Genomic DNA, 22,066 nt, shown 5'->3' on the forward strand with positions numbered 1-22,066 from the left:
TGAGTCGCTCTGCGAATTGCAGCCCGTCCAGACGTGTTTCGTGGCGTTGGCGACCATCAGCATCATCGTCGGACTGCAGGCCAGGGCAGGCCAGGGCAGGCCAGGGCAGGGCAGGCCAGGGCAGGGCGCGGCGCCGTCGCCGAGTGGCCCCAGCGCAGGCTCAACTTCCTGGGTGGTCCCCACAGAATGAATCCGCGTCTTGCTCAACCGTCGCTACATCTGCCCCAGCGAGTCGCCCTCTGCTTCAACATCATTTTCCCTTGTCCTGCCAGCTTCTCCTCTCAATTAGTCGTCGTCGTCGTCGTCGTCCTCCTCCTCCTCCTCCTCCTCCTCCCCCCCGTCCTTCTTCTGCATCTTTCCGCTGTCAATTGTCCCCTTCCCTCCCCTCCCCTCCCCTCCCGTCTCCCGTCATCCCGTCTGACATCCTCCTCTAACCACCACCACCACCACCACCACAACCACCTTTCGGTAAGCTGAACCCTAACCCTCCCTCTGTTCCCGACCTCTCCACCACGCTCTCCGATGTCACCCTTCGGACTTCCGCAGGGGCTGCTACCGGCCCCCGGAGCTTGCCCGCCGCCCTTCCATTACCTGCCGATTTTTTGTCGCTCTGTTGTCCGCTTGCTGCCAGCTCTTTTCCAACCCATTTCCTTGCGCTGACCATCTCTTCCTTTTCCTCTTGCTTCAGACTCTCTTCAATACTCCCACTCTCCGTCCACAATGTCCGCCAAGTCCATCCTCGAGGCCGACGGAAAGGCCATCCTCAACTACCACCTCACCAGAGCTCCCGTCATCAAGCCCACCCCACTTCCTGCCTCTTCCACCCACAACCCTCCTCCCAGGCTCGCCTCGCTGCACTTCCCCGCCGACAAGCAGGTCAAGGCTGTCCTGGACCAGGCCGAGGTCACTTACCCCTGGTTGCTCCAGGCTGGCTCCAAGTTCGTCGCCAAGCCTGACCAGCTCATCAAGCGTCGTGGAAAAAGTGGTCTTCTTGCTCTCAACAAGACCTGGCCCGAGGCCCGCGCCTGGATTGAGGAGAGGGCCGGCAAGTCGCAAAAGGTTGAGCACGTCGACGGTGTTTTGAGGCAGTTCCTGGTCGAGCCCTTCGTGCCCCACCCCTCTGACACCGAGTACTACATCAACATCAACTCGGTCCGTGAGGTATGTTGGATTTTGTTTCGTTTCGTTTCAATCGTCGTTGCATGTTTCGATTTTTTGTTTTCATGTCGGGAGAGGAAAAAAAAAAAAAGTTGCCGTGCAGCCACGCGGGATGGGCCTCCCGTTTTGTTCGCCTCGGGCGATCCGGGCGAAGGGAGCTCCCCCAAACACAGACACCAGGGCCCACACCCATCAGCAAATCATCCGCCTTGGATGGCCTCCTTCTGATCCTTACCTTGCCATCTTATCTATGGCTAGCTGTTTTCTGCAATTTTGATCTTGCCCCGTCGCACATCTCCCGCTGCACCAGTCTCGCTTACTACTGTGCACTATACCCCTTGCTGACGACTCCTGACCATAGGGTGACTGGATTCTCTTCACTCACGAGGGAGGTGTCGACGTTGGCGATGTCGACGCCAAGGCTGAGAAGCTCCTGATTCCCGTCGACCTTTCCCAATACCCCTCGAATGACGAGATTGCTGCCACTCTCCTGAAGAAGGTTCCCAAGGGTGTCCACAACGTCCTCGTCGACTTCATCTCCAGGCTGTACGCCGTCTACGTCGACTGCCAGTTCACCTACCTCGAGATTAACCCTCTCGTCGTCATCCCCAATGCCGATGCCACTTCGGCCGAGGTTCACTTCCTCGACCTGGCGGCCAAGCTCGACCAGACTGCCGAGTTCGAGTGCGGTGTCAAGTGGGCCATTGCCCGCAGCCCCACTGCCCTTGGTCTTCCTACGCTGCCCAGCGCGGACGGCAAGGTCACCATCGACGCTGGCCCGCCAATGGAGTTCCCTGCTCCTTTCGGTCGCGAGATGAGCAAGGAGGAAGCCTTCATCTCTGAGATGGACGCCAAGACCGGTGCTTCGCTCAAGCTCACCATCCTCAACTCCCAGGGCCGCGTCTGGACCCTCGTCGCTGGTGGTGGTGCTTCCGTCGTCTACGCTGACGCTATCGCCTCTGCTGGTTTCGCCAGCGAGCTCGCCAACTACGGTGAGTACTCGGGTGCTCCCACCGAGACTCAGACCTTCCAGTACGCCCGTACTGTCCTCGACCTTATGCTGCGCGCACCCATGCACCCCGACGGCAAGGTCCTGTTCATCGGTGGTGGTATTGCCAACTTCACCAACGTGAGTTACTCGAATCCTCTGTAATGCTCGGTCTAATTTCTCTAGGTCGCCTCTACCTTCAAGGGTGTCATCCGTGCTCTGCGCGAGGTTGCCCCTCTGCTCAACGAGCACAAGGTCCAGATCTGGGTCCGCCGTGCCGGTCCCAACTACCAGGAGGGTCTCAAGAACATCAAGGCCGTCAGCGTCGAGCTCGACCTCGACATGCACGTGTACGGCCCCGAGATGCACGTCTCGGGTATCGTGCCCCTCGCGCTACTTGGCAAGAAGACCGAGGTGCCCGAGTTCAGCGGTTAAGCGTAGACGCACAACGACAGGTTGCATGTAACGCGGCCACTGGCACCTTACGATTGAATGGACAACAGGCCTCATGGCGGGTGGACCGAGATGGGCCGGTATGCAGAGAAGAAAAAGCACGCAAGTGCGCCCGCCCCCTTTTTCATTGAGTTTGGCATTGGGGGGGGGGGGGGGGGGGGGGGGTGGGGGCGGCGCCATGTACTAGGGATACGGGCACTTAGTGGATAGCGTATATCCAGGTTAGATGAGCGAACAGATGGAGGGGGAAAGTAGCTATTTCCGCTTTTTGAGACGTCATGATTGTAATAAGTTCACTTACCCTCCGGCGCAGTAACAGATATAGAGAATGCATGCATTTGGACGACAAGCGAACTCACATGAGGTGGACTGATTGATTTCGATTCGTCGCGTGACATCATGGTGGCATTGCTGCCCTGTCTAGGTATGGCAAGGCGCTTTGTCACACTCGCCCATGCATGCATGCATGCCCTTTCTTTTGGTATTTGCTTCGACACGTCTGGTGGTCCGCAGGAGCCGCTCCAAGTCGAGCATGGATTCAGCAGAGAGCACCCAGAAATGCGGCTCCAGTCTCCTTACCAAAACACGCCCCAAGCCACGCCCGCAACGACCATGGCCCCCGCGCTCGTCAGCCCGGCCATGAGCACGTTGACGCCGTTATTACTTAGCAGATCCCTACCCGTGACGATTTTCCTGCTCTCGCCCTGCCCCTGTCCCTGGCCCTGACTCGCACTCGCACCCGCACCCGCACCGCCACGAGGGACGATGCTGCCAGCCCGCGCTTTGACGTCCCTGGCCGCGGCCGCATCCGCCGCATCAGGGTCGACGGCCGACGTTTTTGCCAACGACGATGGTCGCAGGGGAGATGTGGTGGTAGTGGTCGATGAAGAGGAAGAAGAAGAAGAGGAGGAGGAGGAGGAGGAGGAAGAGCCGCGGCGCACCGGGACGCGGCGCCCGCCGTCGCCCTCGACCACCTTGCCCGACCGCACGTCGACGACGCTGGCCTGCAGCGTGGCGCCGAGGATGGAATCGAGCACGCTGCCGAAGAGCCCCGCCGCCGCGACGCCCAGCGTGAAGGCGAGTTTGCTGCTGATGTCCCATGACGAGGCGGAGGAGGAGGAGGACGACGACGACGGGCAAAAGGGGAGGAGGAGGCTTGCTGTTAGAGCGAGGAGGGCGGAGCCGCCGAGGCCGGCGAGGAGACCGGCGCGCGTTACGCCCCCGTTCGTGCCGCGGGGGACGGTGGTGAAGGGGGGCAGGATCAGGTGTGGGGGACTTGAGGAGAGGATGCCGAGTTCGGAGGAGAGCGTGTCGCTGGCTGTTGCGGCGTAGTTCCTGCAGCAGAGTCAGTCTAGTGAATTCTGGTCTGGAAAAGAAGGGGAGATGTAGGGGATAGCCATCAGTTAGTTGGATGCAGATTCGTCGAAGACTCGCGTCGTGATGAGAGTAGCAATCCCTCGAGAAAGTGAAGCAAAGCACGCATCAACCACGATGGCAACGAGGCGATCGCCGGTTGGATTTAATGCAGAAAGAAGAGAGCTGGTCAAGTTGAAAGAGAAAAAAAGGCAAAACTTACACCACAGCTCCAACAACAGCCAGATCTACAACGCGGAACCCACTGCTTCCACCACGAGGGAAGCACTGCTCACTCTGAACGTCGCCTCCTTCTCTGCTGTACAGAGACAACGCATGCAGCAGAATCAGAACCGACGCCACGGCCGAGTTGGCCAGCACCTGCACGTGCGTCCTGGGTCCCTCGCCGCCGGCGCCGCCCGCCGACGAGTGCGTCAGCCGCGCTTTGATGTCGTGTTTGACCTGTCAATCGTGTGAGTGTGCGTTTGAGACGGGTGTCGTGATATGGATGCAATGGGTGTGGCCGTTGTGTGAGATCTGAAGACAGGGGGCAGTGCATCTGGTGCTGGGGCTGATGTGCATGTGTGATTGCGCAAGCTGTCTGCTGGGCCTTTGACGAAAACAAACAGTGGTGCGTGAACTTGTGTCGTCTCGTCTCATCGAATGCGGGTCAAAGAGAGCCCGAGAAGGATGTGTCAGACACTACCAAAGCGCGACAGACGGGGAGTGGGAAGGTCAGACATGGGGAGACTGGCCAGATAGCCCCGGAAGGCTGCCATACAACGCGCACTCCGAGAGCGTGGCCTCGTAAACCATGCCGAGAGCAACACTAACTAAGGGAAATTTTGAAATCGACAACATTGGTGAAGGCGGGAAAAACAAAGAAAATAATGCAGAAAAAAGCGGAAAAGGAAAGCAAAACAAAGAAAAGTAGCCTTACATACCTTCGTCGCGGCCGTCCCCGCCAAAAAGAAGACGACGAGCTGCACAAAGAACACGCTCCAGGGATGCACCGCGTGTGCGACGGCCGTCAGCGCCGCGACCACGATGCCCAGCGGTGTCAGCGACTTGCGGCTCCACGCGCGGTACACGAGCGCCGCAGTAGCGGGCACCGCGATGATGGGTTTCATTGTTGTCGACGACGCTGGCTGGCACTGATGGGGTTCGTAGGGAGTAGGGTTAAGTAAAGAAGAGCTCTGGGAGGAACAAATGGAAGTCTCAAAGTCGGAAGTGTATGTGACACCTTGCAGGTGGGAGACTGGATGAGTTGTTGGTGTTGTGTCGTCAGGTCGAGTGCTCGGTATGCGTTGCGTCACTCAATGGTGTAGGCGTGCAGAGGTCCGCCGCTTTTTTGCAGGGGTCCGAGGGGCTGTGGGGGACAAGCAATGGGCCTTGGGAGCTGTGAAGGTAATCCGTGGTATGCATACCAAATCATCTATAAATTTTCTCCTTGGCTTTTTTTTTTTTTTTTTTTTCACTTCTCCTCATCATAATAGTTTGCTTCTCAATGGCTAGTAAAGTTGTAAAGATCCTTATGAAATAGCAGTGTATCAACTTGCAATTTGAAGTCTAGCAATCGAATGCTTGCCATACCCGCTCCATCCAGTGCCCCAAAAGATGAACCTATGCCTGGCCCAGGGTATCTATCCCATATTCTGTCCAAAAGAAAAAAAAAAAAAAAAAAAAAAAACCCCCCGCCGATACGCCATTGCTATGCCCGAGCTGATGATCCCTCGAGATCTTCTTGTTCAAGTCAACCCTCACCCAGGTATTTCAAAACATCGTCTCTCTCATAAAACATCCTCTGCAACCGCTCCCTTCTCTTCTTGTCTTCCTCATCCTTCCTCCTCACACCCCCAGCATCCAGCTTCTTCACCTTGGTCTCCTCCTTCCGCGTCTTGGCCTGCGCCTGCGCTGCCGTCACGCCCACTCCCAGCTTGTCCTTCTTCTCCTTCACCTTGACCGGATAGAGGACACCCTCTCCGCCTGCTCCTAGCCCTTGCCGGCTGTCTGGATCCCAGCCGTGCTTGCGCAAATATGCCAGGCCCTTGCGGCTGCGTTCGATGGCCGAGGGCGGGTGCGAATGTTGCAGCGAGATTTGGTGCGTGATCGTCGCTTCATGCCCGGGCAAGATGGGGAGCTTGCATGACGGGCAAGTCCCGGGCTCTGCAGCGGCCGAGGAGGGAGGCGACGTGCTGGCTGCGGCAGCGACAGTGGTAGACGCCGCGGGCTGCGTGGGCACAGAGGCGGAGCGGTCTTGTCGCGAAACTTGCACGTCTTCTTCCGATCGTGGGGTGCGAAGCTCTGACGGAGTTGCTGGCGCTGTTTGTGGCTTGTTGGACCCGATGATTGAGAGGTAGACGTCTGCAGCCGAGGGACCGTCTGACTTGCTCGACGTCGAAGTTGTCTGTGGAGTGGCGGACGAGGCCGGGACGAATTTGACGCGCTTTGCTTTGGGGCCGTCGCCGAAGAAGCGTGCACTTGTCAAGGGAAGATAGTAGTCATCATCATCGCTCGCGCTCATGTTGGTGAAGAGGTGCAGTTGGAAGAGAAGGATGAGCCGTTCGGAGTTCAGCATGCACTCGCAGACGACGGGACGCCAAGACTTATCCCAAACTGGTGACCATTCGACAAGCGTGCTATTCAATGCTGCTGCTGCGTGTCCAAGCCCCATGGACTTTACTATACAGGCTGTCTGCAGATTTCAAAATTCACGGCGCCATCGCCGGCAAAAGAGGCTGCCCAGCTTGGCCACCGGTACCGAGCCTGTAGCTGCGCCAGATGGCCAACAACCCCCAATAGGGAGGGAGCCACCTAATAAGCTCTTACTAACGCCCTCCCTCACCCTCACATCTTCCTCTTTCACCACCCAAAATCAATCATCATATCTTTCTATGATTCTCTCTCTACCCCACCTCCATACCAGGACATACTGGAACATTCATCTAAATTAACAGTCACGATGTCAGAGACTTCTGAGCCATTGGAGATTTCAACGGCCACGCCCACTGAACAAGAAAACCAAGCAATCATTGTTCTGGCCATGGGGATCCTCTACTCGGCATTCTTTTTGTCCTCCTGTCGGGTTTCTCTGAGCCCCCTCACTAGAGCCCATGGGTCACATTCTCATCCACAATCGTTTCAATCATCACGAACAGAATTGGCTCCTACTACCCCAACACAAGATGGGCGCCTTACTTTGAACTAAGTAACAACCTTCTCTTATTCACTAATGGCGCCACCGGGGTCTGGTAAGTTTTCCTTAGACTTTACATCCGCTTTTTACCTAACTGATGTAATTATCTAGGGGCCGTTTCGGTGGGGAGCGTATTCACCACACATATTAGCTCCAAGCCCCAGACCTACCCCCTCCCAATCTTAAACCCATTATACACCGTCATGCAATCCTCGCAATCACAAATCCCTTTAAACTCCTCTTCCTCCTTCTTCTTTGGAGGCTGCCACGAGTCCGAGTGTACCTCCCAGTTCCCGTCTGGTTTCTGAACCATCTTAGCCGGCATGCGATCGCTGTTCGATACCTGGCTCGCTTTTCGGCTTGCTGGCGGGTCTGCTTGCCGCTGGTCTTCGACAAGTGGCCGTTTGGCTAGCTTTTCGCTGACGTCGAAGTCGCCGTGCGAAAGCTTTCGGTCTTTGCGTTTCCGGAAAAGATTCATACAGGAATCGAGCATGGGATGGCAGTCGCGGAGGGTGAGATTTCGGAAGCTGGACCGAAGCCGTCTTTCCGTCTTTCTTGCTGGCGTATGTCTTGGTTGAACAGAAACTGAATGGTTGTTTTTGAGAGCAATTGAAAATTCAGAGTATAGGTCGCCCGAAGCGAGTATGTCGGTCTTGTCTCGCGGTGACTTGGGAATGGGAGCTTGGTGGCTTGCACAAAGTGATCTTGCCAAGTGGTGGCTGATGATGGCAAAACGAGGATCTGAGCAGGTTTATAAGGACATCACCTCCATCAAAGAAAAAGGTCGAGATGCAATCGGAAGCGTTCGACGGCGGGTGACTGAGACATCACCAAAAGAAACCGACAAGGACTTGGAGCACACGTGGTCTGCGTTATCGAATTCTCTAGCCTTGGATCGGGTTAGTATCGAGACACAAAGCGTGATGTTTTGAAGACAGCATGGAATTGAAACAAGAAAGAAGGCCTGAGTTGGCCATGCCCGTGGTCTGGATAGCTTGAAATTCTAATTTTGCTGCTGGAGCACGTCTCCTGGTCATGGGCAATGAGACTTGCTCGTTCCACTAGTCTTTGCGGAGCGGTGGCTTCAAGATTGATTTGGACTGTTTTGATTCATTCTTTGGCTACTGCTGTGGTCGTAGGGTATTTACTTATGGGCAGAATTCGGAAATTGTGCAAAATTGAAATGGACTCAGGGCCCAATGTTCAACAAGCCCATCCACCGTCGATTGGATATGTCGATCCAGTGATAAAGCTTGCCTCGTCACTCAGGAGGAATGCGATGAGATGAGCGCACTCCTCGGGCTTTCCCAGCCGCTTGATCGGCGTTGAGATGTTTTTGCGGTCTTCTTCAGCCACCATTTGAGTGTCGATTGCTCCTCTGTAGTCGATCAGCCAAAGGACTTGACTTGCCAAGTCAGTCTGGACGTACGGTGCAATTGCATTAACGCGAACGTTTCGGTCTCCATTTTCTCTGGCGGCGCTTTTCACCAAGCCCACAATGCCATGCTTTGTGGTCGAGTACGCCGCAGTCATGGGCGAGCCGACAATCCCTTGGACGCTCGTTGTGCAGACGATGCTGCCACCGTCTTTGATATTGTTGAGCTCAGAGCGTACGCAGTAGAACATGCCCTGAATATTCAGTAAGAGAAAACTCTCAGACGCTGAAAGAATTATTCTTCGAAGAAGGACTTACCGAAAGATTGACATTCACCACAGCACTCCAATGCTCGTCGCTCGTGTCCCGAATCTGCTCACCAGCTTCTGGTCCATTGATGCCTGCAACATTGGCAGCTCCATCAAGTTTACCTGCCCATTGGACGGTGGCATCGATCCAGTCTTTGACAGAACGCGAATCTGCCACGTTCAGTATTTGCACGCGGACCTGCCCAGACTCGCAGGACGATCGCAACTCTTGTTCGGCTTGTTTCAGCGCCGCTTCGTCTAGATCGCCAATGGAAACCTTGGCTCCCCGAGAGACAAGCAGTTTTGCTGTTTCGAGACCAATGCCCTGGGCGCCACCTGTGATGGCGATGACTTTGCCTTGCATGCCTTTCCGCGTCGAGTTTGCTTGGTTCGGTAAAATTGTTTTAGAGGAGAAAAAGCCCGGGAATGGAAAGATTCAAGACGGAGAGGACGGGAGGCGAGAAACTAAGGACAGACGTACCCAATTGGGCAACGGGCCTTGAAGACATGCTCCTGAAGCCAGTGGAACGCGAAGACGTCACAGCTACGCATTCGTCCATGACGAGGGACGGACTACCTAGGAGCAGCCCTGCCCACGCTCGACGTGCTGCAGCCAATCCTTTCCATCGCCGTCGTCATCAACTCTAATGAGCCGCTATTCAAAGTCAAGATCACTAGATTGATGAGAAGCATGTCGATTTCGCTCCATGCGGGCAGGAAGAGGTGTTTGTAGCACAGACCAAGCACGCAAAGAAGGTCGCTCGTTAGTCATTGGCGCGAACACCATCTCGCGCCTTGCGCCACACATGAAGTACCAAACAAACTCTCAGCCTCATCTCTTCCCCAACTCCTTGCACAGCCATTCTCACCCGACGCGTCATGAAACTCATTCAGACTTGATCCACGCAATCAACACTTTCAATCCCACGCATTTGGGCTTCATATCAGCCCTGTCTTCCCTTCCCTCATCATGACAACAACCGAGGCCGAACTCGACGCGCTCATGCGCCTCATGGAGAGCATGGAAGACTCTCTGCGCGACATGCAGGACGAGTGGCGCGAAATGCGAGACGGCTTAGAAGAGTACCTGCTCGCCGGGGAGTCCGACGACAGCCCGTCTACCACCGCATCGTCAGCAGCTACGACACCAGAACGCCCGGGCCAGCAGAAGCGCAAACAGTCTCCAGGGCAGCAGCTGGGGCAGCATGGAAATGGCGAGATGACTTTGGCCATGAGAGTGAGTTGCCCATTTCTCGTGTGCGGACCACGATTTTCTGACATGTCGAACAAGGGGCGCAAAAGACCGCGCGAATTGTTGCATGACGACAAAGATGACGGAGATGCATAGGGAGATTGTGCTTCTTTCCGTGTCATTTGATTCTAATTCTCTTCTTGATACCCATATGTCTACACTTGTCTTTCTGTACATACTTCCTTTGCACAGAGAAAGAAACAAGATATCCTTTAGGGAGCAGTCGTTAAACATGACAGCCACGCTTGGGGAGTAGCCGTCCGCAGTCATAGCCACACGCAGCAAATAGAGCGGTTGTTCCTAAATAGCTGGGTATGATAAGGAGTCATGTGGTTTCAACTGCAAAAAGGCATGGGGAAAGTGCCAGCCAGTAAAGGGTCAAAGAGTGCCATGATCTACATCACTTGATGCATCTACAAGAGATCCACCCGAAAAGCCTCACACATGTAGGCCTAGTCATTATAGCCACCTAATACGCTCCCTCTCTCTTACTCCACGTCTCGCCCTCGACAACCGTGATCGGACCATAGCCCGTCTTGACCGGGGTGCCAGCCTCGAGCGTGAAGCTCTCCAGCTTAGCGCCAGCCTCCTCAAGGGCCCACAGCGAGACGGCAACGTAGTTGCTGCCCTGGTAGTCCCAGATGCCCTCGGGGACGGGGAACGAGTCCTGCGGACCGACATTGTGCACGTACTTGCCGTACTGCCAGCCGTTGACCCACAGCTGCGCTCTGTACGCCGCCGATGTGCCGTTGGCGCCGGTGCTGCTGCTGCTGTTGCCGAACACAAATGACAGCGGCACGTCCCAGCCAGACGGAATGTCGAGGTCGATCGTGGTCGCGTAGAATGCGACGCCCGGCTTGTCGAGACCAGTCAGCGGGCCGCCGACCACGTCGTCCCAGGAGTCAGTCGGGGCGCCAGGGAGGTGGTAGCCGGCGCGCTCGGCGGCGAGGCCGCCCTCGTTGAGCGGACCGCGGGAGTGGTCGATGTAGTCTTCGCCGCCGAGGTTGCCGGTGAGCTTCCACGTCACGTCGCTCTGCGAAGAGTGGCCGGACAGCGTGTAAGAGAGAACGCCGCGCGGCGTCTTCATTTCTTCCTCGCCGACGGTCCAGTTCTCGTCGAGACCGGTTGTATCCAGAACGACTGTGATGACGTAGTTGCCGCCCGAGGTGAGCGAGGGCAGATTGAAGGTCACGTTGCCGTTATTGGCGTAGTCTGCGCCAACCCAAGAGCCGACGAAGGTGCTGTTGACCCAGACGGTGAAGCCTGAGGCGGAACCACCTTGGGCGGTGATGAAGAGAGTGCTTTCGTCACCAGTGGCCGTGAAGTGACCACGGTAGACGAGGACGCCATAGTGGTAGCCATAGTCGCTGCTGTAAAGGCTGGTGGGCGTTGTCAAGTTGCGATGGGAGTTGTAGGTAACGTCCAGCGATGCAGATGTCCAGGCCTCGTCCGAGTAAGTTTTGGACAATTCGGGAACCGTGTCAAAGTACTTCCAGGTGAGACTGCTCAGATCAGGAAGATTCAGCTCCGGAGCAAAGTATGAGAGCGAGCTCGAGACGACGCCGAGGGAGGACTGGTTGAACCCAACGGACTCGCCATTGAAGTTCAGGGTAGCCAATGAGCTTGGTGCTCCACCAATGACTTCGAGGGTAGAGGTTGCATTCACATCGCCAATGATGCTGAGACTGTCTGCAGCCACAGTCGCATTGCGGATCAAGTAGCCAGCCTTGAGGATTATGTCACCGGTAACCCAGTAGTTGTATGCCGAGTTGCGGTCTGTCCCTGGGTGAGCAGCCGAAAAGCCGAGTTACAAAACAGAGCAGAAGACGCTTACCAAGAATGTAGACATAAAGGTCGTCTCCGACTTTGACGATCTTTCGGGAGGTTGAGACAGCCCAGCCGAGGACGGTGGCGTCTCCCTTCTTGGCAATGGTCACTCCGGAACCTTCGACCAATGAAGCATCAACGCCGGTAAAGGCAGCTTCATGTTGCTCTCCAGGGCCGCCGTAGACAACGAGAACCGTCTTCGAGTCATACTTCTTCCACGAAAAGATTTCAGCAGTGGAGTACAAAAGGTTGTAGCCACCAACGTCGTAATCAGTGACGTGGAACTTTGAGTCACGGCCATTAAGGGTCAAGGTGCCATTAAGCTGAGGAATGGTGAGATTGCCAGCGCTCGTTGGAACTGTAAACTTGTAGGTGGTCGACTCGAGCGAGTTGTATGCAGAGTGCCTGGTGATTCTCGTCAGCTACTGTCTCTGCCAGGGCGCAAGGCACACCAACCGGATGACGTAGAAGTTTGTAACATTGCCCAAAAGTGCCGTGACGTGGAGCGCATCAGTATTCGTGTACGAGCCATTTGTGCCATTCTGAGGTTCAGCTGTCCAGTAAGCTGGGGAAACTTGAAGGAAGTTTGCTTCCAGTTTCAGCTCGCTGTATTTTTCACGGTCAATGACGCGGGTTTCCCTGATGACTGAGCCGTAGTCATATGAGGTGTAACCACCAGGATGGCCTGATTTTGTCAGTTTTGAACGCATGGGCTGGAAAAGGACCTTCATACCCAGGTTTCCCCAGTTTGTGCCCCCGAAAATCTTTCGTCGTGTCAGCATTGGATTGAAATATACATTCTCTGGTTTCTGTACTTACCATGTAGATGTTCAACAAAGTAATGCCAAAGCCGTAGTTGTTCTTGTAAAACACACGTTCGAATTCATGGTTTAGGAGTTCAGAGCACTGGTCGAATCCGAGGCCTCCCCATGGGTCAAAGGAGCCACCTTGGAACTCCAGAACCGAGTGGGGCGTGGTAGGACTCTGCTGCTCGTGCAAGGTGTTACGGTCTGTTGGCAAGTTTCCATCTGGCCAAGTGTATGGGTTTGCACAGTCAAATCCCAATGGGTATCCGTCGTAGCCATAGCTAGAAAAATGAGCGTCTGTGGCGCAGGATAGGATGGACCACGTACATGTCAACACCGCCAGGCGTGCCTGGCGTAAAGTATCCAGCTGGGCGAGCATCGTTGCTTATGAATGGGACGACAATACCAGCATTCCGGTACTGTTCTTGGATATATTCAAAGTAAACAGCGTCGGGGAATTCAGGGACCACCGTCTCGTCTGCGGTGGTGTATTCGTTTTCAGGTTGCAGGAGAATGACTGGTCCACCATTGGTGATTTGGGCTTTGGCGACAATCTCGCTGATAGATTTGACGTAGCTTTGGAGTGTCAGTCGGCCTCAAGGTTCCCGGTCAATGTGACAAGACTTACTTCTCTGTTGCGTTGAGGAACGACTCGTCTCTTGTACGAAGCCTGCCAGGGACTCGTTGCAGCCATCCAGGAAATCCACCGCCAGACACTTCGGCATTGATGTATGGACCAGGTCGCTATCCAATTAGCCACCGCCCTGTCTTCACAAGGACCCTACTCACCGCGATCAAGTATATTCCAGCAGCTTTCGCGGCCTCGAAGAAAGGTTCCAGTGCAAAGACACCCTCGGCCTCGAAGCTTCCAGGCTTGCCCTCGAGCAACGCCCAATCAATGTAGATGGAGACACCATTGAAACCCAACGCTTTGATTTTCTGGAGGACATCCAACCAGAGAGATGGGACTGGAAGTCTGTCCAAGAATTATTAGCAAGGGTGACTATGTGGTATCAAAGCCGGTGTGCTGTCCGTCGGGCAAGCATACCGGAAGGGATGGAATTCGCCGCTGAGGAAGAGCACACGCTCTCCGTTGACAAAGATGGTATGCTCGTCCCAAGTGACCTATGTGATTGAGTCAGACGGGGATTGAGCAGCAAAGGTCTTTGAAGAATGGGCGTACAATATCTTGCAAGACGTCTCGTTTGTAAGGCTGGATGAATTGGTTTGGCTTTCCACCGATAACGCGGGCAAGTGTTGAGGCGGTCAAGGTGGTAAGCACCAGCAAGCTCGCAGAGAGCTTCATGATGACGGTTCAGGGAACCCTAGGGACCAATCGCTGGAGCTGGGTCGAGACCGACAACGAGACACAACAAGCAGACCCCTGCGATTCTAGGATTGGTCAAGCAGTGAGGGACGGGCAAACAGAGTCGAACGCAAGATTGGATGGGCGCGCTTTTTAAAGAGTACCCAACATCCCGCCGTTGGTCCCCGCCCGTAGAACTTCCTGAACAGGGTCTTGGTCCGCGTTGCCGTTAGCATTTCGATTCGTTCAACAGATCTTTCTCTCGCCCGAATGTCACGCCGAAGACGACATTCTGCGCCGCCGAGAGTGACTGCTGTGCGGGCCAACGTCATTGCAACCAGGATCTTGCGTCCACTGGTCAGGAACAGTGTGGCGCAGAAAAGTCCGTCCGACGGTGAGCGAGCCGGCTGTGTGTGTGTGTGTGTGTGTGGTAAGACGACATTGGTAGGTAGTGGAGTGGAGGGGCAGCAGATGCGGGGGCACCCATTTCGCCGTGGGGTGAACACGGGGAGCTGTCTAGCCGCGAGGGGAAGCTGCATACTGGATCAATTGCTACCTACATGTACCCACTCTAGTCGCCGTCGTCGGTAGCGCCGTAGGTAGCATCTGGTGATGTGCATCGTGAACCGGTTCCCGCCTGTCAGCGTGTTAAGCGAGCCTGTCGTCTTCAATTTGCGGCAATATTAGGCGGCGGACAACCCCATGTGACCTAGATCGAGTCAATGCTTGTGCGCTCTCACGTTCCAGTCTTGACTTGTCTGCCTGCATCATGACTGCATTGACTGTCTATGACACTGCATCTCATCTCCCACTCCTGCACTCTACGCAGTTGCAACAAACATTTCCAGGTCCAAAATAGCCAAAGACCAACTCCAGTCACTGTACTCCAAGATCCGAAACCTTACCTGCCAAAGGGATATCTTGCGCGAGAAAGCCGTCCAACGGAGTCAAGAAAAAATCGCATGTCATCATTTACGAGGGAATTGGCGTAGCCCCACCGGCTGGAGTGGCCGAGGGAGTTGATTCTCCCGGGGCCCTCTTCCTCTTCTTCTTCTTACGAGCTATAAGAGCAGGTGGTTTGCTCGCCGTGGTCGAGATTGAGAGTTTGGATCCGCAGGTGAGACACGTCTGGTCGGCCAGAGGCTCGCAGAAGACTGAGAGTCGAGTCAGCACTTGCAAAGTTTGCGGGTGGGAAGATTTTTACTGCTCAGACAAACAGAGCACACGTATCCAACATCCACAACTCGTCTGTGGCAGAAACACGCGGCTCTGAAGTCGACCTCTCCTGCGCTCGGAAGTACCAAGTGCCTTCTGGCAGTCTTGTCGGGCAAAAAGGCCATCATGAGATATTGAAGCAAACCCTGGGGTGCCGATGGCTTCATGTAGATGCCCCCAGTAGCGTCGCAGGCTTGCTGAAGCAAGATGGTGTCGCCCGCCAACTTGAGTATGTCAATGGGAATGCGCTGGCGCTGGGCGGCGAATATGCTATTCATGACGGCAATGTACTGAGATGCCAAATCTCCAGACACGCTTATCACAAGGATACGAGATGTGAGAGTTGTGCGTTGGGTTGATCCTTGGTTCGAGGATGTGAGGATATCGGGGGCAGATGCATCATTCGAAGTGGGCGCAGATTTGAGAGTTGCTTTGGAAATGTAGGCTAAGGCTGCAGTGAGGGCGCCTGCAATCATGGTTGTGGTCGTGGCCTTGAGGTCACCCTCTGAGGTCTGTGAAGTAAGCTTGCGGAGGTTGGTGAGAATCTCGGTCTCGACCTTGCGAAAGGGACGATATTTGTTGGCATCCTCGGCAGATACAGACTGCTTGGGAGCGTCCGACATTTCCACATCTCCATCTCCGTCAGCATGTCTGCCATTCTGTCCATTCTCGAGTGGTTTCCGTCTTGGCTTTGGCGGGCTCGGAGTAGGATACAGCCAGGCCGTTTTCTGGGAGTGACTTGCGATGACAGCGACTTGATTGGCCGAGTTGATGGCAAGATGGGCGTTGATGAAGACCAGTAGATTTGCGATGGCCTTTGAAAGAGGAAGCGTGGACGAGAGGTACGACCAAGCGTGAGGATTTGTGTCAAAAACAATTGTGAGTAGTGACGGAGGAGGACCTGGGAGAGGTTTAGATGATTTCCTGGAGAGGGTGGCATGACTGAGGCAGCATACCGTCGGAGCCTTTGTACTCGCGTTCGGTGGCATCGACAGCTTCCATGGCTGCGAGCGCAAGCGACGAAGAAGAAACGCTGGAGGCTGTCGGAAGGTTTACGATGGAAGGACGCAGCAAGACTCGCTTCAATTGCGAGGGAGGCGGTGAGCAGGGCGGTACCTGCAGACGGGAGCGCGTCAAAGTGAAATGGCGTCAGGTGGGTTGTCGGTGTTTGCGGCCCAAATTCGCCGTGGAGAACGGCCTGCATTTAAGGTAAGTAAGGTAAGGAATGACGGCGGGGCGGTTCATCTGCGGTCCATCCCCGGGCCGGTGTTTTGGCGAGACTAACCCGATTGGATGCCATCGTTGTTGAGCTGATTGGGGACGGAGGTCAGTCTCCCCCCCGCATGGTTGAGAGCTTATATGTAGGTTCCTCTCTCTTACCCCAGACCAGATGCTATTACGACACTGTATCGTCCATGCTGCCGTCTTTGCTGCTCTCTCTGCATGCCTTATGAGTCAACTTTGAATTCTTGCCACATGTCCTTTCGCTCTGTCCCGTTGTTGTTGCACATCTCACTTTCGGGGCCCTTAAAATCTCGTCCTTCTGCACTTTCCTGTCCTTGAGCAATTCGCCTCGTCGCTTTGATAGACAATATCATCTTGTCTTGGTTTTCGAATTTTTGTTGCGATTTTCACGCCATGGCGTCCTCGTCGGCCAATCATGGTGGCTCGTCTACTTGTGTCATTGAGCTCCAGGAGCAGCCATTCGAGCCAACTTCCAGTCCTCCCTCCATCAAGCTTCAAAGACCCGAGAAGGCCCACAGCTTGAGCATCCAGAATGCTCCTTCAAGAAGAAGCAGTTCTGCCTTCCGCCCCAGTCAAGAAGGCGAACTCAGCAGACGCGAACAGTCTCTTCGAAGCAGCCAAAACGACAACGCCGTCGAGGCTTCTTCGCCTCCAACAACTGCAAATGAGAAGCTGCAGCAATGGAATAGCCCCCGTATCAATATCTTTCGGAGCTTGGCTTGCTTCTTCTCCATGTTTGTCATGGGCGCCAACGATGCCGCCTATGGAGCTTTGCTTGTCTACATGGAAGAGTACTACCACCTGACCTACATCGTCATCTCTCTCGTCTTCTTGTCTCCTCTGGTCGGATACACAGCCAGCGCTCTCCTCAATAACGTCGTCCATCTCAAGCTTGGCCAGCGCGGCGTTGCCTTCCTCGGACCTGTCGCCCACGCCATTGCCTATGTCATCATTGCCATCCACCCTCCATACCCAGTCCTGGTCGTCACCTTTATGCTTGCAGGGTTTGGAAACGGTATTCAGGATGCAGGCTGGAATGCTTGGATGGGGGCCATGGCAAATGCAAATGAGGTTCTCGGCGTCCTACATGGCTTTTACAGCCTAGGTGCCACCCTCAGTCCGTTGCTCGCAACTAGCATGATCGTTTCGGCTAAGCTGCCATGGTACCAATTCTACTATGTCATGGTAAGGCGCCAATCTAACCCTCTCCTCGAAAGGGAGTCTGACAAACAGGACAGATTGGTGCCTCTGCTCTTGAGCTGGCGCTATGTCTTTGGTCGTTCTGGTCCGCAGACGCCGCAGAGTTCCGCGCCGCGAACCCAAAGACTTCTGATTCAAGTGACAGCCGCCTCTGGGAGGCACTGATTAGGAGGCCGTCAGCCCGCGTGACCTGGCTTTGCTCTCTGTTCCTTCTCGGCTACGTGGGTACAGAGGTTGGGTTGGGTGGCTGGATCACCACCTTCATGATCAGGGTTAGGGATGGGGACGCTTTTGCCAGTGGTATGACGGCCACGGGGTTTTGGCTCGGTATGGCCGTTGGCAGGGTCGTTCTGGGTTTCATAACTCCCAGGATTGGAGAGAAGCTGGCCATCAGTGTGCGTGTAAATGCTCCAAAGTCCCGAGTGCCTGCTAACATTAAAGCCTAGATCTATCTTCCCATTTGCATGGCTCTCGAACTCCTCTTCTGGCTGGTCCCATCTTTCCTGCTCTCAGCCATTGCCGTCGCTTTCCAGGGATTCTTCCTGGGCCCCATGTTTCCCTCTGTCGTCGTCGTTGCGACGAGGCTACTGCCACGCCACTTGCACGTCAGCGCCATCGGCTTCGCAGCTGCGTTCGGTGGAGGAGGTGCCGCTCTATTCCCTTTTGCTGTTGGTGCTATTGCCCAAGCGAAAGGCGTCGCCGTGCTTCAACCCATCGTGTTGGCCATGTTGGCTGTTTCTTGGCTCCTGTGGTTGGCCCTGCCTAGATTGGGCAAGAAGAGGGAGTAAAGTGATTACTTGCAGAGACATGTTTCGAAACTCCAAGGACACCTCGTCTTATCTCGGTAGATGGGATTGACCCTCGAACTAGACTGAATTCCTGAACAGGACGTTTTGATGTCGTGGGGGAAGGTTGAAGTTAATCGGCGGCTGGAGATTTTCTATCTTCCTGTCATTCGCTTTACCTCATTTTCTCGCTACTGTGGCCTGGGAGCCCATCCCAATACCGAAATGAAAAGCCTTCTCGCCGGAATGCGGGATACACATGTTACAGTCCTTTTCAACCCTAGTCTGTAAGTACTGACCTCTGCGATGGTCTGTCCATGTCCACGTCAGAGCTCCTCATTCACGGAATCTCCCAGCAGACATTAACTTTTCTCGTTCGCACGCCTACAACCCGCGGGCTCTACCGAACTCGCAATACCTCTCCACTTTCGAAGGCTCAGCATTCCAAGAAACTTTGCTGCCGTTGGTCACTCCGCTACCGCAAGTCAGCGGGAACTTGTCACTCTGATCGACAGCGAGGAGCAACAGCGCAGCTAGACATCATCTTGAGATCTTGACTACTTGCAACACAGGAAGCCAGTCTTGCAGCAACGTGGTGCAAAAGACCTACGAGTCCATGAACAAGCGATGCTGAGCAGCGCGACTCGCCCGATGGGTTCGAAACGCAGGCCAGGGAGCCACAGTGGCGTTATTTGAGTCCATCTTACCCAGAATGACAGCTTCTGCGCTTAATGCTCGTGCTCGGTCATGACTGTGTCTGGCCGCTAGATAGTGGTGTTGAGACTCACCACCAATGGAGAACAAAGACGTGCTTCGAAGGCATGTGACGCGACAATGGCTGCTCCTTGGACCAGGAGACGACTTGCCACCTGCGCCGCTGCAACGGCTGCTCCCTGGACTAGGAGACTACCTCCCACTAGAGCCGCTGCGATGGCTGCTCCCTGGACCAGGCGACTAGCTGCCACCAGCACCGCTGCAACGGCCGCTCCCTGGTCCGGGAGACACCTTACCACCAGAATCGCTGCGATGAATGCTTCCTGGACCAGGAGACTATTTGCCGCCAGAACCGCAGTAATGACTGCTCCTGGACCTGGAGACTTCTTATTGGCAGAACCGCGCGGCATGAACAGAAGTGCTCTTGTTCAACTTTCTGCTAATTCAAAAGTCACTAAAGACCACGTCCTAGACGGTAGATCTCGCCGCATGAATGATCTTTTCTATCACAGGCGGTTCGTGATCTCACATGATAGAAAGAGCCGTTTCTCCTGACTCCGAGTCACGACTGCATTCTGGAGCCTCGTGCCTAAATCCCTTCCGGTCTCGGTATCACGCGCACGAAGCCACAATCATTTGTTTCCACGTGCTGCTGGGCGTGCCCCGAAGTCGCTCATGGCTTTGTTGTTTCTGGGTACATAAGCGTCCCTTAACCGCCGCAGAGCAACTTTTGTTCTTCATTGCATGGAGCAAGACGCGGAGAGGGACTATTCTGCAAATTCCAACCTGGAACGACGTGACTGTTTGCTTGTCTCTTTGACATGCCAGTCCAATGCGCTTGTACTGTCTTTGTTCTGCTGATTTGGTCCGCAGAAGCTGTTGGAATCAGCGGCCAGAGAAGCTTTGATGGTGTTTATAAATTGTTTCGATGCAGAATGGCAGCATTGTTACAAGACGGTCATCAATATTTTTCTAACTCTGTCTTCTTTTGATGCTGAACGCAAGTTTTGCGGTGAGGTGATTCCCGTCATGCTGGAAAAGCAGACGACGACTGAATTTTCGAACCTGAAAAAGGTGCTAGAAAGAGCACGCAAGAAAGAGTTGTGTGCAGCTGCTTCACTGAAGTACTTTGCTTCACAGAAAAATGGGCACAGATTTGTTCTGCCTCAAACATCCACGCCCGGCGGGGTTTTATACACACAGTCATCAAGTCTACCACGTGAAAAAAAAAAAAAAAAAATTTACATCCGCCCCTGCCCTTTGTCAATTGCGCTATCATGCGAAGCAGAAACTCCTCAATGTGGTAGCGGTCCCGGCTCTCGCATCTTGCTCGTTACGAGTTCAGGAGAGGATTTGATCCCTTACTCGCACGAAATACACCGCTTAGTTCCCCCTCAAGCGTGTCCCAGATCAATTTCATTAAAAGCTCTCGCGAGGACATTGATTGTCTGCTCGAGGTGTCCTCATCGGGACTCTAGGAAGCCGCACGAGCCGATTCCAGGAGCAAAAGCTCGACTACGCGGCACGTTTGTATCGCTTTCGCATTGGGATGACATGATGCTGATCAGATGCATCGACAAAAGATGCATCGGATCATCGAGTAGAGCGCAAGGTGCCTGGCCGACGGCACGACAAAACGTGAAGCGGTCCTGAGAGAGCGCTAGACGTCGCGACGCTCAACGGAGAGACCACAGCAGACACGAAAGTATGCGTTCCGTCGTTGATCTGGGGCTGCTGACTACTGGCAGGGTAGGAGGTCGCTTTTCTGAATTTGAGAGGCCTCTTCGAACATTTATACGTGGATGTAGTGGTCTGTCCCACGTCAGTTTACGCCAGGAGTCACAGACTCTTCCTAATCCAATTGATCCACGCGCTTCGCCTCACACATGCGTTGACTTCGACATCTGCCAAATCTCATGTGCTGTTCACGGGTCAAGTGGGGCGTCCGTATGCCATTTGTCCGTGTTCTTTTGGTCCCTGCGCGGGTTGCAGTACAAAAGCGTCCTCTTTCTCGCAAACATGATGCCTCATTCGGTTTCCCGACTGTGTATTTGACACAGTGGAGCCGTGTGGGGTCCGTGGTACTTTCCTGGGCTTCCGACACGGAGGCATACTTTGCAGGCCAGACTGTCTGCTTGTCACGATGGAACGAACCTTCATCCCGCTCATCCCGCTGTCAGCGTCATCACCGCGCCTTGTTGCCGGACATCAATAGATTCTGAACTAGAAATGCAACACGACTAGAAGGCCAAAAAAAAAAAAAAAAAAAAAAAAAAAAAAAAAAAAAAAACTGGAAGCAAGACGCGGATTTGAATTGTGGTTAGATCTTCCAAATTCAGTCTCAAACATAAAGGACTTTTCGATATCATGACAAGCCCACTTGGGCAGTACATTCAGGGGTAGCAAGAATTGTGATGGGCCATTTTGAGACAGCGCCGTCAGCAGATTGCCTTCAGGCTTTGTGGTTCAAGCAACGAGTCTCTTTTTCGAAGCAATACATTTCCCAATCATGCGGCGCTTCAACATCATTCTGCAATGAGAAGTCCTATTACAGGCACCTCGCGAGGACTGCGCTACGCATGCACTCTTGTGTACCGGCCGCCCAAAAGACACAAGTCGAAGGGTGCTGTTCTTGATGTCCCGACGCACCCGGAAGTTTGTTAGTTTCTTCGTCGTACATCTCTAGGACGTCGGTCGGTCGTTGTTGTGAAGTCTGCAGCAACTGTGCCGACGCCTTTAATAGTCGCAAAGAGCGAGGCGCACATGCAAGCACATGCAGAGCCGGCGGTGACAGATCACGAGGCACGTTGAGCGAACTTTGAGAGACCCAAATTATCACTACACAAAATGCACACGCAGACTCAATTGTCGGGAGAATTGGATAA

The 22,066-nt window shown here is 54.4% G+C and overlaps 9 protein-coding genes across 9 annotated transcripts; 4 read left to right on the forward strand and 5 right to left on the reverse strand.

Moving 5' to 3' along the window:
- The first annotated feature begins 253 nt into the window (after positions 1-253).
- IWZ02DRAFT_439308 (uncharacterized protein) lies at positions 254-2,737 on the forward strand. The gene is made up of 3 exons (XM_066766771.1): positions 254-1,161; positions 1,520-2,287; positions 2,333-2,737. Exons 1-3 carry the CDS (start codon positions 721-723, stop codon positions 2,579-2,581), a joined length of 1,458 nt encoding a protein of 485 aa, XP_066627072.1. The 5' UTR covers positions 254-720; the 3' UTR covers positions 2,582-2,737.
- Positions 2,738-2,926: 189 nt separating this feature from the next.
- On the reverse strand, positions 2,927-5,281 carry IWZ02DRAFT_439315 (integral membrane protein DUF92-domain-containing protein). The gene is made up of 3 exons (XM_066766772.1): positions 4,897-5,281; positions 4,176-4,414; positions 2,927-3,934 (listed from the first exon to the last, which is right to left on the reverse strand). The coding sequence occupies exons 1-3, from the start codon at positions 5,080-5,082 to the stop codon at positions 3,175-3,177; spliced, it is 1,185 nt and encodes a 394-aa protein (XP_066627073.1). The 5' UTR covers positions 5,083-5,281; the 3' UTR covers positions 2,927-3,174.
- Positions 5,282-5,613: 332 nt separating this feature from the next.
- Positions 5,614-6,513, reverse strand: IWZ02DRAFT_439320 (uncharacterized protein). Its single transcript, XM_066766773.1, has one exon. It carries the CDS (start codon positions 6,474-6,476, stop codon positions 5,706-5,708), a length of 771 nt encoding a protein of 256 aa, XP_066627074.1. The 5' UTR covers positions 6,477-6,513; the 3' UTR covers positions 5,614-5,705.
- A 1,699-nt stretch (positions 6,514-8,212) lies between these two features.
- On the reverse strand, positions 8,213-9,612 carry IWZ02DRAFT_14471 (uncharacterized protein). Its single transcript, XM_066761816.1, has 3 exons — positions 8,842-9,612; positions 8,578-8,777; positions 8,213-8,526 (listed from the first exon to the last, which is right to left on the reverse strand). Exons 1-3 carry the CDS (start codon positions 9,193-9,195, stop codon positions 8,352-8,354), a joined length of 729 nt encoding a protein of 242 aa, XP_066627075.1. The 5' UTR covers positions 9,196-9,612; the 3' UTR covers positions 8,213-8,351.
- Positions 9,613-10,378: 766 nt separating this feature from the next.
- IWZ02DRAFT_14456 (beta-galactosidase precursor) lies at positions 10,379-14,151 on the reverse strand. The gene is made up of 10 exons (XM_066761813.1): positions 13,900-14,151; positions 13,765-13,841; positions 13,506-13,692; positions 13,345-13,460; positions 13,044-13,292; positions 12,730-12,997; positions 12,644-12,674; positions 12,367-12,595; positions 11,918-12,315; positions 10,379-11,859 (listed from the first exon to the last, which is right to left on the reverse strand). Exons 1-10 carry the CDS (start codon positions 14,020-14,022, stop codon positions 10,553-10,555), a joined length of 2,985 nt encoding a protein of 994 aa, XP_066627076.1. The 5' UTR covers positions 14,023-14,151; the 3' UTR covers positions 10,379-10,552.
- Positions 14,152-14,734: 583 nt separating this feature from the next.
- IWZ02DRAFT_439327 (RNA polymerase II transcription factor B subunit 4) lies at positions 14,735-16,576 on the reverse strand. Its single transcript, XM_066766774.1, has 3 exons — positions 16,195-16,576; positions 15,193-16,139; positions 14,735-15,139 (listed from the first exon to the last, which is right to left on the reverse strand). The coding sequence occupies exons 1-3, from the start codon at positions 16,237-16,239 to the stop codon at positions 14,995-14,997; spliced, it is 1,137 nt and encodes a 378-aa protein (XP_066627077.1). The 5' UTR covers positions 16,240-16,576; the 3' UTR covers positions 14,735-14,994.
- Positions 16,577-16,783: 207 nt separating this feature from the next.
- IWZ02DRAFT_14551 (major facilitator superfamily domain-containing protein) lies at positions 16,784-18,627 on the forward strand. The gene is made up of 3 exons (XM_066761831.1): positions 16,784-17,667; positions 17,721-18,077; positions 18,129-18,627. Exons 1-3 carry the CDS (start codon positions 16,876-16,878, stop codon positions 18,468-18,470), a joined length of 1,491 nt encoding a protein of 496 aa, XP_066627078.1. The 5' UTR covers positions 16,784-16,875; the 3' UTR covers positions 18,471-18,627.
- Positions 18,628-19,301: 674 nt separating this feature from the next.
- On the forward strand, positions 19,302-19,736 carry IWZ02DRAFT_429158 (uncharacterized protein; the record flags this gene model as incomplete). The annotated part of the gene is made up of 1 exon (XM_066765966.1): positions 19,302-19,736. One exon carries the CDS (start codon positions 19,302-19,304, stop codon positions 19,734-19,736), a length of 435 nt encoding a protein of 144 aa, XP_066627079.1.
- Positions 19,737-19,912: 176 nt separating this feature from the next.
- On the forward strand, positions 19,913-20,934 carry IWZ02DRAFT_14540 (uncharacterized protein). The gene has a single exon (XM_066761830.1). It carries the CDS (start codon positions 20,088-20,090, stop codon positions 20,832-20,834), a length of 747 nt encoding a protein of 248 aa, XP_066627080.1. The 5' UTR covers positions 19,913-20,087; the 3' UTR covers positions 20,835-20,934.
- Positions 20,935-22,066: the final 1,132 nt, after the last annotated feature.

The sequence above is a fragment of the Phyllosticta citriasiana genome, assembly GCF_038021145.1.
Source record: "Phyllosticta citriasiana strain CBS 120426 chromosome Unknown IWZ02scaffold_1, whole genome shotgun sequence".
NCBI classification, from domain to species: Eukaryota; Fungi; Ascomycota; class Dothideomycetes; order Botryosphaeriales; family Phyllostictaceae; genus Phyllosticta; species Phyllosticta citriasiana.